Below are 17,165 nucleotides of genomic sequence, written 5' to 3' on the forward strand. Positions count from 1 at the left end.
GAGGCTAATAGAATTGAATTAAATAATGCTGTGTCTATACTACCATTTATATAGACCTTGTAAATGCGAATTTGGCATTACTCTTCATGAAAAAGCTGAAGTAAAAAGTCAACCTTAGGATCCCTTAAAATTGACGTAATATTTGTAGGGTAGACAGGTACATTATATAATCAACCTGACTCCCTTAAAATCAACCTTATGGTGTAATGTAGACATAGCCTGACCCTTCCATCCTAAGTAGAATTTGTTGTAAAAGATCAGTAGTTTAAAAAAATGAACTTTTCTTTGTAGTGTCTTTTATCTGTATCCTGGTTTGAAATTATGCTGACCAAACCTTTGTCTTAGCTGAATAAAAATGAATGGGTTACCCTCTTTGATATAATTTTCTAATGGAGTTTGAGATTTTACATGTCATAAATTCCATAATCATTAAAAAGAGAAAAAAAATCTCAGGAGGGTCAGTTAGAAAGACAAATTGATTGCCCAAAATATGTTTTTATTATTTATCTACAGGTTTTTGTTGCATCTTAAGATGTCACTAGACAACTTAGTATTTTTTCCTTATCTATTGATCTGTATTTATACATGGTTGGGAGCATATACTAAAAACTAATTGGTCCTTCTCAAATTAAAGGAAAAAAGTATGCTAATATAAGTATTAGATAATGCATAAAGAGCTGCTTGAGAACCAGAGTAGAGGACCCACAAAGTAGGATCTAATTCCACTCTTTTTTTGATTGAGGAAGTGAAGTAAGCACTATCAATGCTAGCTGTTAATTGACACACACAGTTCCTACTGAAGTCTTCTCTGGTGGCAAGCTATATTTAAAGGTGCACTGTAAGCTGTAAACTGTTTTTTTTTTCTATTGAGAAGGCTGTTTTGGGGAGGCAGGAGGGCACTCATTTCCACCTTGTTCTGCCTTTAATGAATGGCCCATCTGCCCTGTCAGCTCAGTGGCACAGGTTGATCGAGAGCAGCATCACCCTTAATCCCTTTTAGGCCAGGTCTACACTATATACCTATATCAGTGTAACTACATTGCTCAGGGGTGTGAAAAATCCACATCTGTGAGTAAGATAGTTATATTGACCTAACGCCCTGTATGGATAGGCCTAGGTCAACAGGAAAGCTGTTCCCTTCAGTATAGGTATAGCCTCTTGGGCAATTGGATTAACTACATCGATGGGAACAGCTTTGCTATCGGGCTACAGCGATGCAGCTGCAGCACTGTACGTGAAAACAAGCCCCTGCTAGTTGGGTGCATTGTCATTCTTTGGGTAGGAAGGTGCTTGGGCAGGCTGAGTCTGGGAATGGCTGGCTGGACTCTCTCAGACAACTGGCCACAACACAAGAGGGGACTTCTGTGAGCAGAGCCCAGAATCAAAAGGAATGTCTTACAGAATCTCAAAGCAATAAATGCATAGAGCAGCTTCTTGTATGGGAGGCCTCCCACTATGAGTCATTAAAGTGAGAGCAAGGGTTCTTAAAGTGAAAAGGGGAAGTCCACGTTTCCCAGGGTCCTTTTAACGTCGAACACTTGACGGCTTCCTGTAGCCAGACTTCAGTCAGATATAAGAAAGAGCTGCCTGCAGTCTGAGTTATATACAGAACTTTTCTCCTCTGATGCAGGTAGAGCCTAATATCTTTGTCCAAGGGTAAGTGTTCAAAAAATACCCATCCTTATATTTCCCTTGTATCCATTGATGGCTCTTGTATTCAGAGAAAGTTCATTTCACTTACCGTCCTGGCTGATATACTTAGGGTGACCATATTTCCCTGTCCCAAATTCAGGACAGGGAGATATGGGGCAGGAGAGGTGGCTCCTCCTGGCTGCACCAAGCACCCAGGAGCTGACTTCCCCCCCTCAGTCCCAGGGAAGCAGCAGCCATGGGCACTCCCAGCCTCAGATACCTGGGGAAGCAGCAGCTGTGGGCACTCTGCCCTCACCCCCAGTCCCTGAGGGCCTAAATATGGAACCATTCATCCCTTTTAAAAAATAAGTAGGGATGCCTTTTTGGCGTCCCAAATATAGGGCTGTCCCGCCTAATACAGGACGAATGGTCGCCTTAAGTATACTAGCTAGTGCATCCTCATCACTGGATGGCTGGCCCCAGTAAATGAAGAAGGTTGAGCGCTCTGTGCCACAGCAAGTACTCCCATTTGGCCAGTTAAGAGGGTGGGGCAGTGCATGTGGTCTATAAAGACAGAAGGAGCAATCCAGTGAGGGGAAGACCCTGAAGGAAGCCAGGAAAGAGAGTCCAAGTGCAGACAGGTGAGAGCTGTCTGAGAGTGGAGGAAGTTCTAGAAGGTAAAAGAAGATGTTTCCTCAGAGGGAGGCTGAAGGCCTGGAAAGTAGCAAGAGGGGTTGCTGGCTGGTAACCTCAAGCCAGCGAGCTAGGAGGAGGGGGCTGAAGGAAGAAAGAACAAAAGGGGGATTTGCCTGCTAGCTTGAAGCTTGAGAATCAGAGTCTTGGGTCAGAGAAGGCTGAAGACAGAGAAGCAGTGGAGGAGCTTCCCTGCTTGACAGCTCCAAGGCTTGAGAACTGAATGCAGGGGAGCCAGGAGAGTGGACCTGTACTCCAGTTGGAAAGGCTGTCATGGTCGTACTAGTACAAGGACAAGACAAGAGTGCACTGGAGAGCTGGGGCATGAAGAACCTGGGAGCTGTGCTGGAGCACCAGGGCACAGCAAAGGACTGTGGAACTTGTACATCACATAGTGTATATACAGTTTGCACTATGCTGGAGGAATTCTCATTTATGGGACTTGTTTTGTATCATTTACTTGTCTGGGATGGTTTTATTAAATGAACCACCCTGCCCCAAGGGCTATATTTATGCTTGGGACGAGGCTTTGGACCATTTCTGGGGACTCAGAAGTAAGGAGACCGAGGCAGGCATACTTGTCATGCCACAGCCAGTCCTACAAGTGTGGGGCTAACTTATGATAACCCTGTAGGACTAATAGTATTCCTGGTATGTAATCAAATTGTTCCTTTTCCTGACAGAGAACTAATTGGTGCTTAAATCAGAAATTGTGTTGAAATATATCACTTGCAACATATTTGAAATTGAAACTTCACTGTTCTGTTTTGTTTTGTTCTATTTTCAGATGAGGGTCCCTACACGAAATCTGCAAACCAGACAAAACCACCTGAAGGAGCATTATCTGTGAGGAGACAGAGCATCCCAGGTAGACCAGCTTTTTTACATTTTAATAGTCCTTAGCTCTTCTTTCTCCAAGATAAGACAAGGTGAATCATTTCTTAGTTTTACCCAAGCAGTTTTGAGTTTGTTATATGGAGAGCTGTAGTGATGCCCTGTATTTGGTTGCCTCATACAAACAAAAAATCTGTCTGCATTTTTCAAGTACTGTATGCCCCCATGGTTCACAGGAGCACTTTGACATTTGGCGGGCAGATAGTCTTGGGGGTCAAGGAGGTTCCTTTTGTTGTCCTCTTGAAAATCTATTCAGATTGTCTAGGAAGTTGGTGAGCTGTGATCTCTGCTTCTGACTGATGAAGAATTGTCTGTGTCCCATATTATGCCATCCCCACCCCAGCTCTCTGTCTCACCCATTGATCTTGTTTTGTTGCTTAGACTGGAGACTCTGCGGGGGATGGACTGTGATTTTCTATAGTCTCAGAGGAGCAATTGTGTTAGTGTATAGCTTCACAAAGTAAATAAACAAACACTAAGCATTCCTGGAGCACCTTAAAGACTAATAATTTTATTTATTAGGTAATGAGCTTTTGTGGGTAAAACCCACTTCTTCAGATTCTGGAGAAGAAATAAGCAAGCAGGGTAAATATATAGCAGGAATTGGAAAAAAGAGAAAAGGGGAGGGGGGAGTCTCCTATCATTAAAAGGACCTCTAGAAAGTAAGTTAAGTGTGATGGCTGCCGTTGATGAGAACATCAAAGGTGATGAAATTGTCCTCGCAATGCGTATGATTGAGATCTCTGTTAAATCCCCAGTTAAATGTGTCAGACTTGCAAATAAATTCCAATTCAGATAACAAAAAAAGCAGTCCTGTAGCACTTTAAAGGCTAGCAATATAATTTATTAGGTGATGAGTTTCATGGGACAGATCCACTTCTTCAAATCTGGAAAATTCTGATAAATGAAAATTGAGACAAAGGGAATTTAATATAAATATAGAAGAAAATGAAAAGTAGACTAACAAATTGGGTAGATAGGACAGAAGGACTGTGGGAGAGGGAAAAGAAAAATACTTACTGCAAGTGTCTGTTAAGTTGTGTGTGCTTCCTGGGATCACTACAAACATCAAACATGGGGAAACTGTCCTTGTAATGTGTAAGGTAATTGATATCTTTGTTGAGTCGGCGGTGTTAAAGTGTCAAACTTTAAAATGAACTCCAGTTCAGATGTCTCCCTTTGTAATCTGGTATATAAAGTCTCTTTGTTTTAGAATGCAGGTTTGTAAGTTTTGGATGCTGTGACCTGCAAGGTTGAAATGCTCAGTGACAGGTTTATGTGTATTCAGATTCCTAATGTCTGATTTGTGTCAATTCATTCTTTGGTAAAGGGTTGTCCAGTATACACAGCAGAGTGGCACTGTTGGCACCTTTTGGCATATATCACATTGGTGGAAGTACAGTACAGGAATATGAGCCCCTGATCCTATAACTGATGTGGTTAGGTTCAGTGATGGTGTCTCCAGTGTAAATATGTTGACAGAGTTTGCAACGGGGTTTTTTGCAGGGAAAAGTTCTGGGATTAGTATTTCCGTGAGGTGGCATGTGATTGCTTGTGGGAATTTTACTGAGGCTAGGTGGTTGTCTGTAGGAAAGAACAGGTCTGTTACCTACCGCCTATGGTAGCAGTGAAGAAGTGGGTCTGTCCCAAGAAGGCTCATCACTTAATAAATCATTTTGTTAGTCTTTAAAGTGCTACTGGACGGTCTTTTTGTTTTGTGAAGATACAGACTAACACTGCTACTTCTGTGTCCAATTCAGATGTTTCCCTTTGTAATCTGGTGTTAAAAGCCATTTGTAACAAGACTGTTACCTTAATGTCCATAATTGTATGTCCTGCGAGATTAAAGTGTTCCCCTACAGGTTTATGTGTATTCCAGTTGCTGATCAGGATATCTATGTGTTTGTACAGTCCTAGAAAGATGAGGCCTTAATTGAGGCTGAACCCTTAGGAACTACTGCAATATAAATGTTAAGTAATATAACCCATTGGGCCAAGTTACACAGTGGCCAGAACTAACATTTACCTATAGTCTTTTGTTCAGTAGAGTTTGCTACGAGTTAACTGCTAAACTTGTTCAATATTATGACAGTACTGTGCATACATGATGCTAATATTTCATTCCAACATGACACCAGAGCAGAACCTCCTCTGGTGAGAAAAGGCAAAATAAATGATCTGGCCACCCTGCCTTCAAATCACGGCACCATTTGGACGACTGGAAAATGCATAGTACGAGGTACTAGAAGTTCAGTTCTCATTTCTACTGAATAGTGTTAATAAATCTGTGATTTCACAGCCTAGAATAGCCTCATATACCGCTTAGAGGTTACACAAGCTGAGAATAAAACTCAGTTGTCATGTAACAGACCAGGTTGCCATGTAAAGCAGGTCTGTACTTCAAACTCTGCATCAACACAGCTGTGCCATTGTTGTGCTTTAGTGCAGTTGGAGAGCTTCTCTTGTTGGTTTAGTGAATGCACATTGCTGAGAGACAGTAGCTATGTTGATGGGAGAAACTCTTCTATCATCATATCTCTGTTTCCCTGGCAGGATTAGGTCAGTATAATTGTGTTGTTCAGGAGTATGTAATTTTCACACCCGTGAGCAATACAATTATAGCAGCATAGGTCTATAGTGTAAACGTTGCCTTAATCTTGCTGCTTCTCAGTGGTTTGTGCTGAAGGTTCAAGGGTTAAACCCTGATGATGATGTATGACAATTGTGAATAGAATTGGCGTTTCGCTATCTAAAATAATCATAGGGAAACACCTCTTTCCAGCCCCCTTTCATTTAGTTAATATTTTTAGATTGCAAAGTCAAATTCTCAAAAATTAGGAAGCTCCGGAGAGAAGATTTCCTGTGTTGCCTTTATTCTGTATATATGATTATGCAATCTTTAATTACATGGTCACATACTCACTTTTCCAGTCCAGTAAAAATCAAGATTCGTTGCTTTATGAGGTGAATACAGCCCTCTGCTAGTGCCTCAGTTGGGCAGTATTGTACATCATGAGTCAATAAAACTCACCTTAGTGAGTGTCTCTTTATTATATTACACTCTTTTGGAATTTTTTAAATTAAAGTTGAGGGTGGAGTAGAGAATTGTGTTCTGCTACATGACCTTCACAGACTTGCACTCAGTGTGCCAGCTGATCTTGGGAGAAAAGTGCACGCGTAAGGCTGTGTTCGTAGTCCCCAGTATAACCCTTGTGGGTGAAACAAGAAGAACCAATGTCTAAGTTCTTGTGCCTGGGACAGATTCTTTCCGTTTCCATCTTGAACGTAAATAGTATATACCCCCTCTCTGGCTGATGTGAGTGGTCTACTTACTGCTGCAATGGTGCTGTCTCCTGGGTGTTCTGTGGATTAGCTCCATGATGCCAAGGGCCCTGTCTGCAGTTTCACGCTGTCTCTCTTGGTCTCTCTTGGTCCACAGTTCGTTTCTCATGTGAGAAGTTGCTTCTGCCTCTTTGTGACTCAGTCCTCCAGCCCTGTCACTTAGCATTCCCTGCTTGAAAGGTATAGTCTTTCAAAATTTCTTCTGTTCAAGGGATCCTTGGCAGTCTTCATGTCCACTGTCACTCTTCCAGTGAGCCAGACATAATGTTTGGAAAATGTGACCTGTGACTGAAGGTTTTAAATGAGCGTATTTAATCTTTAGAAAAGACAACTGAGGAGTACTTTATACCAGTCTTTAAATAAGTCAAGGGCTGTTATAAAGAGGATGAGGGTCAATTACTTTTTGTATTCACTCTCAGGAGAACAAGAATTAATGGACTTAGCCTACAGTCAGGGAGATATTGGTCAGAAGTTAGAAAACAGCTTTCTACCTATAAGGATAGTTAAGTTCTGCAATAGGCTTCCGAGGGAGGCTGTGGAATCCCATCACTGGAGATTTTTAAAAACCAGTGAAAGAAACATGTCAGGTGTGGTCTCTCTATACTTGGGCCACCGTCACCATGGGGGATGAGACTCAATGACATGTCGAGGTCTCTTATGCCTGCGATTCTGTAGGTAGGTCTGAAGATTTGTTATGGCATCTTTGATCAAATGGTCAAGGTAAACAGTAAAAGTCACAACAAAAAAGCAGTCCAGTAGCACTTTAAAGAATAACAAAATAATATATTAGGTGATGAGCTTTCATGGGACAGAGCCACTTCTTCTCTCTGTTAGTAATAAAAGTCACAGATTTAAGGAGAAATTCTGTGTAAAGTTGCAGGAACACCACTGAAAGTGGTACAACCCCATGGTGGAGAAGGGTCAGGTCTGTGATTGACGCTAGAGTAGGGTGTCCTTTGGAGAGCTTGGTTCTGTCCACGAGCAGGCCTGTTGACAAGCAGGAGGGGCCAAGGGGGCAGTTGCACAGGGCCCTGTCATTTCAAAGGAGCCCAGAGCTCCAGACCCCACTTCTGCTACTTCCACTGAAGCAACGGTCAGCGCTCCGGGCCCCTTCAAACTGTTCAGGATTGCTGCTCCACATGGCTCTGAGGGAGATGTGGGGCAGCGTTGCAGTCTGAGTTGCACTAAGGGCTGACTGCCTTAGGACCCGCCCCTTCCGCCTTTGCCCTCACCCCTTCCAGGGATGCAGAGCTGAGACCCCTTCCACTTTGGCCCATGGTGGCTTTTGGCTCTGCTGCCCAGGAGTGATAGAAGTCCCTGAGGGGAGGTGACGGATGCAGAAGGAACCAGCCCCTCACTGTCTATGCAGTAGCAAGCTCCTGTCTCACAGGGCTTGCCCAGCTCCCTGCTGCAGCCCACTGATTCTCATACAGCTTGCAGATGTGACTTTCTCCCATGATGTTCTGCTCTCTTCCTCATTCTGCTGAGTCACCAGCCCTTCACATCTATGACAGCAAACGTGGTCAGCCCATGGCCCGGGTGACCCCCACAGCCCTGCTACCTGAAATCCCAGACACAAAGAGAAATTGTGGACAAACTGTAACGTCACTGTGTCCCTGGTACTTTTATCACAACAAACCTGCTGATCACACCAGGCATTTTGTGAAATGAATGCACTGTGTTTAATTTCATTTTATCCTCCATAGCAGGGAATGGATTAAACATTTCTTTGAATCAGAGTTTGTTTTAAATACACAGTGGATTCGTTACTCATATGATGAGGGTATTTATCATTTTTATCATGTCTTTGCATGGCCCAAAAACAAATCACTGATTCTTTCAAAGGGATTTATAGAATTTCTGAAAGTAATGATAGTTAATTAAAGTGATGTGTAGTAGTAGTAGTATACCCACATTGTATTTTAAAACTTAGAATTAATACTCTGTGTGTGTGTTTATTTGAATCACTGGTTAGCTCTGCAGTTTATTTTTTGTAGGAAAATTAATCCTTGAGTTTGGAAGTGGTGTTGGCACTGATAAATAGGTTATAGACTGGCACCTACTGTATTTTGTAGCTGAATTGTTAATCTGTCCATGTATTTGTATTGCAACATCTTTGGGGCAGGGCCTATTATCCCTATTCAGATCAATACTTCAGTACCTGCATAAAGCAGTGTTGTTAGCCACATGTGTTGAAAAAAATGACAAGTCAGCCCCTCAAATCATGAGACTTTACAAGTAACACATTTTTGCTTTTTTTTTATTTGCCTCCTTGTGTTTGATCTTTTAGTGTTCATTTACCAGCTGTTGTTTGCAAGCAGGAGGACTAGAAATCTACTTTTGGCTGAATGAAAGCTGAATTTCTCATCCTTTCTCATTGCTGCAGGAGATGGGAATTACGAAAAATACCAAATATTGAGAGACTAGTGGTAAAATTGAAAGAATGGACATTGCTGCTAAGGGGCTGGTGGGAATCACTGAGATTTAAGTGCATACCTACAGTTAAACATGTGCTGAAATGGTGCCCTAAGTAGGGAAGTACTCAAGCCAGTCCTGAAGTGCTTTCCTGAATAATCGTATGTGTCCTTATCTGTTTGAACAATCACAGTAAAATAACCATAGATTTTTTTTTTGGAAAACTTCTTAAGCGAAATGTGTTTAGCATGGCAGATTGTAATTTGCAAATTTAGCACTGGTAATTTTTGGCAGGTGGTGTAATTATTTGTGTCTTTACCGACATGGAGCGGGTCATAGCCAGATTGCTTTCTCTCCGCCTAATGAAAACGTGTTCACAGCATCTGGCTGCACAGTGGCACTTGGGCTGCACAGTGGTGGCCTTTCTTAGGCAAAAGAAATCTCCTTTGCTTCAGGATACGGAGCAGTCACATAGCTGTAGTAGCTTTTGTGCTGTGTTATCTACCCAGGAGTAGTTCCAGGCTGTTCTCCTCAACTCAGTACTTCCCACAAAACCCTGTTCTCTGGAGGAGGCTGGTTCCATGATACACCAGGGATAATACACCTCGTCAAATCTTGCTTCCTCCTGCCTTTCTGTGCTAGAATGGAATCAGGTCCACCTTCTGCACCCATCATGAGTTACCTTCGAAATGGAAGACAGAACAACTATACTAGACTAGAATTTTAATTTATTTGCTTGATATGTCCTTTCCCCCTCACCAACCAAAGTAGGAATTTTTCACCTGCCCCCTCTCGATGGCCGTGTCTACACTAGCCCCAAACTTCGAAATGGCCATTTGCATGGCCATTTCGAAGTTTACTAATGAAGCGCTGAAATACATATTCAGCTCTTCATTAGTATGCGGGCGGCCACGGCACTTCGAAATTGACGCGCCTCGCTGCCGCGCGGCTTGTCCCAACAGGGCTCCTTTTCGAGAGGAGCCCACCTACTTCGAAGTCCCCTTATTCCCATCAGCAGATCTGCTCCCATCTGCTCATGGGAATAAGGGGACTTCGAAGTAGGCGGGGTCCTTTTGAAAAGGAGCCCCATCAGGACGAACTGCGTGGCGGCGAGGCATGTCAATTTCGAAGTGCCGCAGCCGCCCGCATGCTAATGAAGACCTGAATATGTATTTCAGCGCTTCATTAGTAAACTTCGAAATGGCCATGCAAATGGCCATTTCGAAGTTTGGGGCTAGTGTAGACATGGCCAATATGATATTTAGTACAGTATTTATCTGTAGCTCAGTTGTTAAATTTGGACGCTGTTTCTGGCAGAAAATGTCAAGTCCTTGAGGTCTAAAATTAAACCAGCCAGTTTTGTTTCAGTACGGAGGCACATCCAAGTATGTTGTGTCATCCCTCCACTTTGCTTGCTGGCCCTATCCTTTGAGCACGCTCGATACTTACAATTATAAAACAACGATCCTGCAGCACGCTGCTTGATCTCCAGAGTGGAGCTGGTGGTCTGACTGGAGGGGAGAACATGTTGTGCTTGCACAACAGTATGTGCATCGACTACAGTGATTCAGCCAGTGGAATACTTTCTGGTATCACCAATTCTTCTGCTTCATTTTGGTGAACTTGGCTGACAAATTTTAATAATCAATAATAAAATGTTAAACAGACATGAAAGGTTTATTAGGGCAGGTGGAGTTTTTGGACTGGAAAGTGATTTTTTTTAAGGGAACGCATGCAAAGTAAAATACTTTGAAATGAATGTCAGGAGAAAGATTTATGGTGCCAATATCTAGAAAATTGTTGTAGTATGTAAGGTTCTTAGTAATTGCAATAAAGCAATAAAATAAAATATGGAGAGTCTAATAAGTTTTGAAGGAAATGTACCTCTTAGGGATATTTATTCTATTGTATTACCTCCCATCTCTGGGCCTTCCCCACTGACATCCACTTCCTCCCAGCTCTCCACATTCATACAGTGATTGGACTAGCAGATTGCAGGCCTGTTGGAAAAATCAGCCAATGTGCCGTGTTTGGTACCCGTGACATAGATTGACAGTCCTGGCCAGCTAGGCAAAGAATTGATTTGTTTCCACTAGAGGGCCAACACCTGAAGAGCCCTTTGGTCCTCCAAGATTTGGACATTGTCTTATACAGCCCCCCACCTCCTAATATGTAATTGCATATCACTGCTTTTGGATGTGAGACATGAGTAATTACAAAAGATTTGAAGAGAAGAATATTGGTGTTTGAGAGGACTTGTTATGGAAAGATCCTGAGAATAGGATGGATGCAGAAGGTCACCAACAAGAAATTATGTAGGAAGATAGAGCTGAAAGAGAACCTACTGCAGAAGGTTATACAATACAAGTTGCAGCTATTTGGGCATATCTACAGAATGACCGACGAATGAAAAATCAAGACCCCGCTATTCGGCATAATGGGCAGTTGAAATAGGAGAGGCAGACCCACAGAGATGGAATAGATGATTTAGTAGATTGGTGTGGAGCTAGTCTATAGAAACGAAGCCACTCCGCACTGGATAGGGAAAGATGGAAGGAAATAGTGCAAGAGGCATCAGACACCAACTGGCACAGAACCCATGGTTGTTTATGATGATGGTATCACTGCTGAAGAGAACAAGTGAGCAGGGTCTGTGCAGACATAGACAGGAGTGGTTATGTTGCCTGTGGCCAGTGAAGTCAAAGAGCTGACTCATGACAGGCATGGACAAGACTTCCTCACACTAAGGGCAGCTGGTAGCAAGGTGCCTCTCAACCCTGAGTATCCCCAGGAGGTGTCACAGTTGAAAAATATTTTATGGTGGTGTGAAACTGGGAAGTCAAATGGCATTACATCGGTCAGTTTATAGATGTGACAGTGACCTTCCCTTGTGAGCAGGTGAGCATGTTTTTATTTTTCCTCTGTACAGCATGTTATCAGCTGAAATTTCTCTCACTTGCCGAAGATTGAAGAGTTCTTTTAGCCCTTAGATATCCATTAGTATTAACCTAAGCAATCAGTGATGCTGTATAGTTTGATTGATTTCTCACCAGAAACACATTTTGTCAACCTGTGAAATGCACTGACCTTCTAGTAAGCATCTGTATGCCTGCTGTTCTCATTATAGTTTCAAAGGACTGGTTCTGATTGTCATCTTTGATAAGCTACTGCAGTTGTCATGTTTGTTGGTTCCCCTTTCCACTATGTATGACTGGAGGCTTTTGAAATAGTTTTTGAAACAGCTGCAGAGCTCCCTACCACTGTGATAACTATAAGCTGCTTTCAAGAATTTAATGTGAATTAAAACATGATTTTCCCCTCAAAATTTATTGTGTTGGGGAAAACCCTCTGATTGCTACATAAACAAGATCATTGTACATCTGTTTATCAGTGAAATTTATAGAGCATCAATCACTATATCCTTTAAGTGCAGACATGCATCCTTCTTTACCAGGTCTCATAGGCCGCCTCTACATGTCGACAGAAGAGACTGTTGGAAGGGGTTTCCCAGCAAATCTTCTGTCGACAGATCACGTCTACAAGCAAAAGTAAATCGAAAGAGCAATCCATTCCGTCACCAGAGAGCAGCCACACTGTCTGGCACTTGCTCTCCACACAACGGCTGACAGGAAGCTCTGAAAACAGGGCTGCCCAGTGAGCCGGAACCCCGGCTTTTGGTGGAAGGGCCCCGAAGCATCTACATGGCTGTTTTGTTGACAGAACACTGTCTAGGGAGGTGTTATACCCGAACGGGGAGAGGTGTAACGCTGCTAGCAGATATTCTGGGTTCTGTAAACAAACTGTCGACAAAGCGCATTTGCCATGTAAATGCTCCACCTTTTTTTCAGGCAAAAGCTGCTCGTCTAGACTTGGCCATAGTGGCCCTATATTGCTTAGGTCTAATTGCAGCTTCATAGAAGAGCTAATATACTAAGAGACTATGAAGAGGGAATGTTCTAATTTTGTCCCTTGTCCTACCCTGAATGGAAGGAAAAATAGCATTGAAGGCAATAGTGTACGTAAGAAATTAGGTTTTAAAAATCTACATAAAAAGTGTTAAGGTTGCATAGTCCAGTGCTCAAAATTCAGGAGAGGTCATAATTAAAGTTGCTTGTGCAATAGCCCTTCATCTTGGATGACAAACTACTCAGCTTGCCTCGCCTGGATTGTTACAAGTCACTGTATCTGGGGCTAAAGATGGACTCAGCAGAGAAATGTCAAAGTGTACAGAATGGGTTAGCTCAATAGGAAAAACTACTCAACGACATAATGCAATAGCGCTCTGCATCTGCTCTTCTGGTTTTCTGTTTGTTTGTTTTAATGCCAGTTCAAGATTCAAGTCTTAACGGATAAGCTCTGCAGATGATCAGCATCAGGCTACATCAGTAACCCTTTTTACGTTCACAGCCCTGAAAGAGAGCTTTGTTCTCATGGGACAGTAGAACATGACCATGTTCCAAACATGCAAGAGTCACATGTAGTCACCAAACAAGAGAACAGTAAGAAAAGATAATCAGTGTCAGCAAAAACTTCCAAATCTAGGGAGCAAAACAAGACACCGTGAATCTTAATGGATATATTTGTTTATATGCTAATATGATGGCCGTCTTTTAATTGCAAATGAGAGATGTTTCCTGGACTTTTTAAAAGGAGTGAATCTGTTGCATGAAATTCTGTCTCCCTAGTATGGTAGGTAGAAATATACAAAGGACAATATAAGCCAACAGAGGTTTTGCTTTATTTGTTCAAAGTTGGAGTAATTTGATAATCTCCTGGGCAGTTTTGTATTTTGTTAATTACATGTCTTCTTAAATCCTTCTTAATTTTCACTCTTTTTTTTTAAGGTAGTTAAGTGCTTTTCAAAAACATCTTCTACAAACTTTTTTAAAAGACTTGAATGGAATATTTATAAAAATCTCTAGTTTTTATACAATGATGATTAATCTTGGGCCTCATAAGCAAGGGAATGAATAGTGCATTCACTTTGCTAGGTACCAAATATATCAAGGTATATTTACTATATCTAACAAACTATCTAACAATTTTTATGTGTTAAACTTCCCAACATGATGAAAAGTGACCTAATACTTTTGAAAAGAGAATCTTGGCTGGTATACTATTCATCATTTCTTTTTACTTTTGTTGGAATCAAAGGCATTAACTATGTTTTCAGCATTTACATTCCTTTCTCATCTCCTTGCAACCACCTCAGTTCCAAAAGTACTGAATTCTGTCTTTCCTTTGGATTCAACTGCGGCGACTGAGGGGGGGATGGTGCCGCTTGGGCAACACACTTGCTCCAAACACTAGCCCAGGCAGTGCAGCGCATAAGAGGGTGACAAAAGGAGAGGGCACTCCATCCTTGCTGATAGCATGGAAACAACACGGGAAGTGGCAGTTATGGGTTATAAGCCCTCCTCAATTTGCAAAGAGGAGGACACCATGGGTCACTGTCATTGGTGGGAGGAGCCATTGCACTCCACTGGTCAGCTGCTGCCCACCTCAAGCCATGCCGCCACCGGTCAATAAGGTGCTGACCCACCACATCTGACTTCCTCATTGAGTGCATGGGGATAGAGACCAAAAATCAAAAAGTAGATGTAGATGTCATACCTGCCAAAAAATGAAATAACAAATCAGCTTGCACTCAGACCAAACATTACCAAAGTCACCCCACTGAAGCACTTAAATGGACAGGTTATGACAGACGAAAAGCTACAGATGTCTACATGGGTGGAACACTACTCAAGTCTTTATTCCCACGAGCATACAGTGCAACCTGAACTTGACAACCTCATTCCAACTCCTCCAGAAATGTCTGAGCTAGATGCAGAGTCTACGGAGGAGGAACTTTCTCAAGCTCTTGTTGCTCTCTCCAGTGGAAAAGCACCAGGAAACAACAGAATTCCAGCTGAAGTCCTGAAGAAAAACAAGGCTGTGCTCTTCCACTTCCTCTGTGATTTACTTCTAAAATGTTTGAGAGCTGGTGATGTCCCACATGACATGAAAGATGCAAACATCATTATTCTCTATAAAAACGAAGGTGACAAAGGTGACTGCAACAACTACAGAGGCATCTCGTTACTGAGCATCACAGGCAAAGCTTTTGCCCATGTCATTCTCAAACACCTGCAAAAATTCACAGATTGAGTCTATCCAGAAACACAATATGGCTTCAGGACTTGCAGGTCAAAAATGGGTATGATTTTCTCACTTCAACAACTATAGAAAAAATGCAGAGAACAAGGAAAGCCATTTTTCATAGCATTTGTGGACTTAACAAAGGTGTTTGAGACATGATCAGTAGATCAGGACTACACAGAATATTAACCAAGATTGGCTGCCCACTGACCCTACTCAAGCTCATAATATCCTTTCACAAAAACATGAAAGCAACAGTGCACGATGATGGATCTGCATCAGAACTGTTTGCGTGAACAGCGGAGTCAAACAAGGGTGTGTTCTTGCCCCTACCCTCTTCAGCATATTCTTCTCAATTCTCAGTTCTACTAAATTGCACATTTCAAAACTCATGCAGTGATGTATTTCTCCACACAAGATTAGATGGCTCTCTCTACAACCTGGCAAGACTGAAGGCTAAAAGTAAGGTCAAGTCCTTGCCAGGGAACTCCACTTGGCACATGTTGCAGCTCTCGTTGCTCATAAAGAAGACCTGCTACAGTCACTGATGGATTCTCTGCCCAGAGCCTGCAAGTTGTTTTTCCTTGACATAAGCATGAAGAAAAGTGTCGTATTCACGCAAAGTATACCTCAGCGACCCAGTGTCATTCTGGATAACAGCCCATTAGATGTGGTTCAACAATTCTGTTACCTTGGATCTACTGTCACCACAAGCCTATCCATGGATGAAGAACTGAACATCAGAATTGGGAAGGCAGCTACAATTTTTGGCAGACTTATGATACGGGCATGGAACCATCCTAAGCTGACAGTGAAAACAAAGATACTAATCTACCAGGTATGTGTATTGAGTATCCTGCTATATGGTTCTGAGGCATGGAGCACCTACTCAAACCAGTAGAAAAAATTGAAGAGCTTCCATCTTCGCTGCCTCCGCAGAATTATGAATATCAACTGGCAAGATAAAGTTTCAAATGCAGATGTCCTGTCAAGATCTGGCACACCCAGCCTCATAGCAGTCCTCTACAGCAGAAGACTATGATGGCTTGGTCATGTGAGAAGAATGGGTGACGAACATCTTCCCAAAGAAATCCTCTTCAGTGAACTGTCAACGTGGGCTGAGAACAAGAGGAAGACCAAAGCTAAGATTCAAGGATACATGCAAAAACACCACAAAAAATTCAACATCAATCCAAAATCCTAGGAATCTACACCTTCAGATCAAAATACCTGGTGACGGTTGCTATGACAGGGCACATCATCCTTCGATAGTATAAGTACAAGCCACGCAAAAGAACTTCGCCTTAGAAGGAAACACGCTAAGACTCAAGAATTTGGGAATAGACTGACATGCAGTTTTTGCAATCAACCATGCAAAGCCAGTGTTGGGCAGATAAGCCAGGAGAGAAGCTGCAGACCCAAACACTGCCTATAGATCCTTAGCACCACTGCTAACCACTGTTTTATTATTCCTTTCTCAGTCATCGTCATGCGCGCACGCGTGTGTGTGTGTGTGAGAGAGAGAGAGAGAGAGAATATAATCATAGGATTGGAAGGAACAGGTCACCTAGTCCAGTCCCTTTTGTGTATGTGTGCATGTGTAATACATAATAGTGTGAAATAAAGATTTTATTGAAAGAAGTTTGGGGTGTCCACAATGAGTGGCAAAGCTACATGTGAGTGATGAGACTGTTCCAAACTAGCCTTCTTTTTTTCCTTCACCTTTAAATGTACAGTGAAGGAATCAAGGACTCTTTTTCCTGGAGTACACTTTATATCTCCATATTTACTTTACAGTGTCACTGCACTTGAATATACCTAGAGAGGAAGCCGTGCTAGTCTATACACTATCAAAACAAAAAGCAGTCAAGTAGCACTTTAAAGACGAGCAAAATAGTTTATTAGGTGAGCTTTCGTGGGACAGACCCACTTCTTCAGACCATAGCCAGACCAGGCTATGGTCTGAAGAAGTGGGTCTGTCCCACGAAAGCTCACCTAATAAACTATTTTGCTCATCTTTAAAGTGCTACTTGACTGCTTTTTGTTTT

General features: G+C 42.3%; 1 protein-coding gene across 5 annotated transcripts in view; it reads left to right on the forward strand.

Annotated features, from left to right (window-relative positions):
• GRIP1 (glutamate receptor interacting protein 1) overlaps positions 1-17,165 on the forward strand; it is a 559,979-nt gene that overhangs the window by 357,990 nt on the left and 184,824 nt on the right. For all 5 annotated transcript variants that reach the window (XM_075013442.1, XM_075013403.1, XM_075013414.1 and 2 more), the window contains exon 2: positions 3,113-3,193. In XM_075013442.1, coding sequence (XP_074869543.1) covers positions 3,113-3,193 — 81 coding nt within the window. The remainder of the gene's footprint in view (positions 1-3,112; positions 3,194-17,165) is intronic.

This window comes from Carettochelys insculpta, chromosome 1 (assembly GCF_033958435.1).
Source record: "Carettochelys insculpta isolate YL-2023 chromosome 1, ASM3395843v1, whole genome shotgun sequence".
In the NCBI taxonomy this organism is placed as follows: Eukaryota; Metazoa; Chordata; order Testudines; family Carettochelyidae; genus Carettochelys; species Carettochelys insculpta.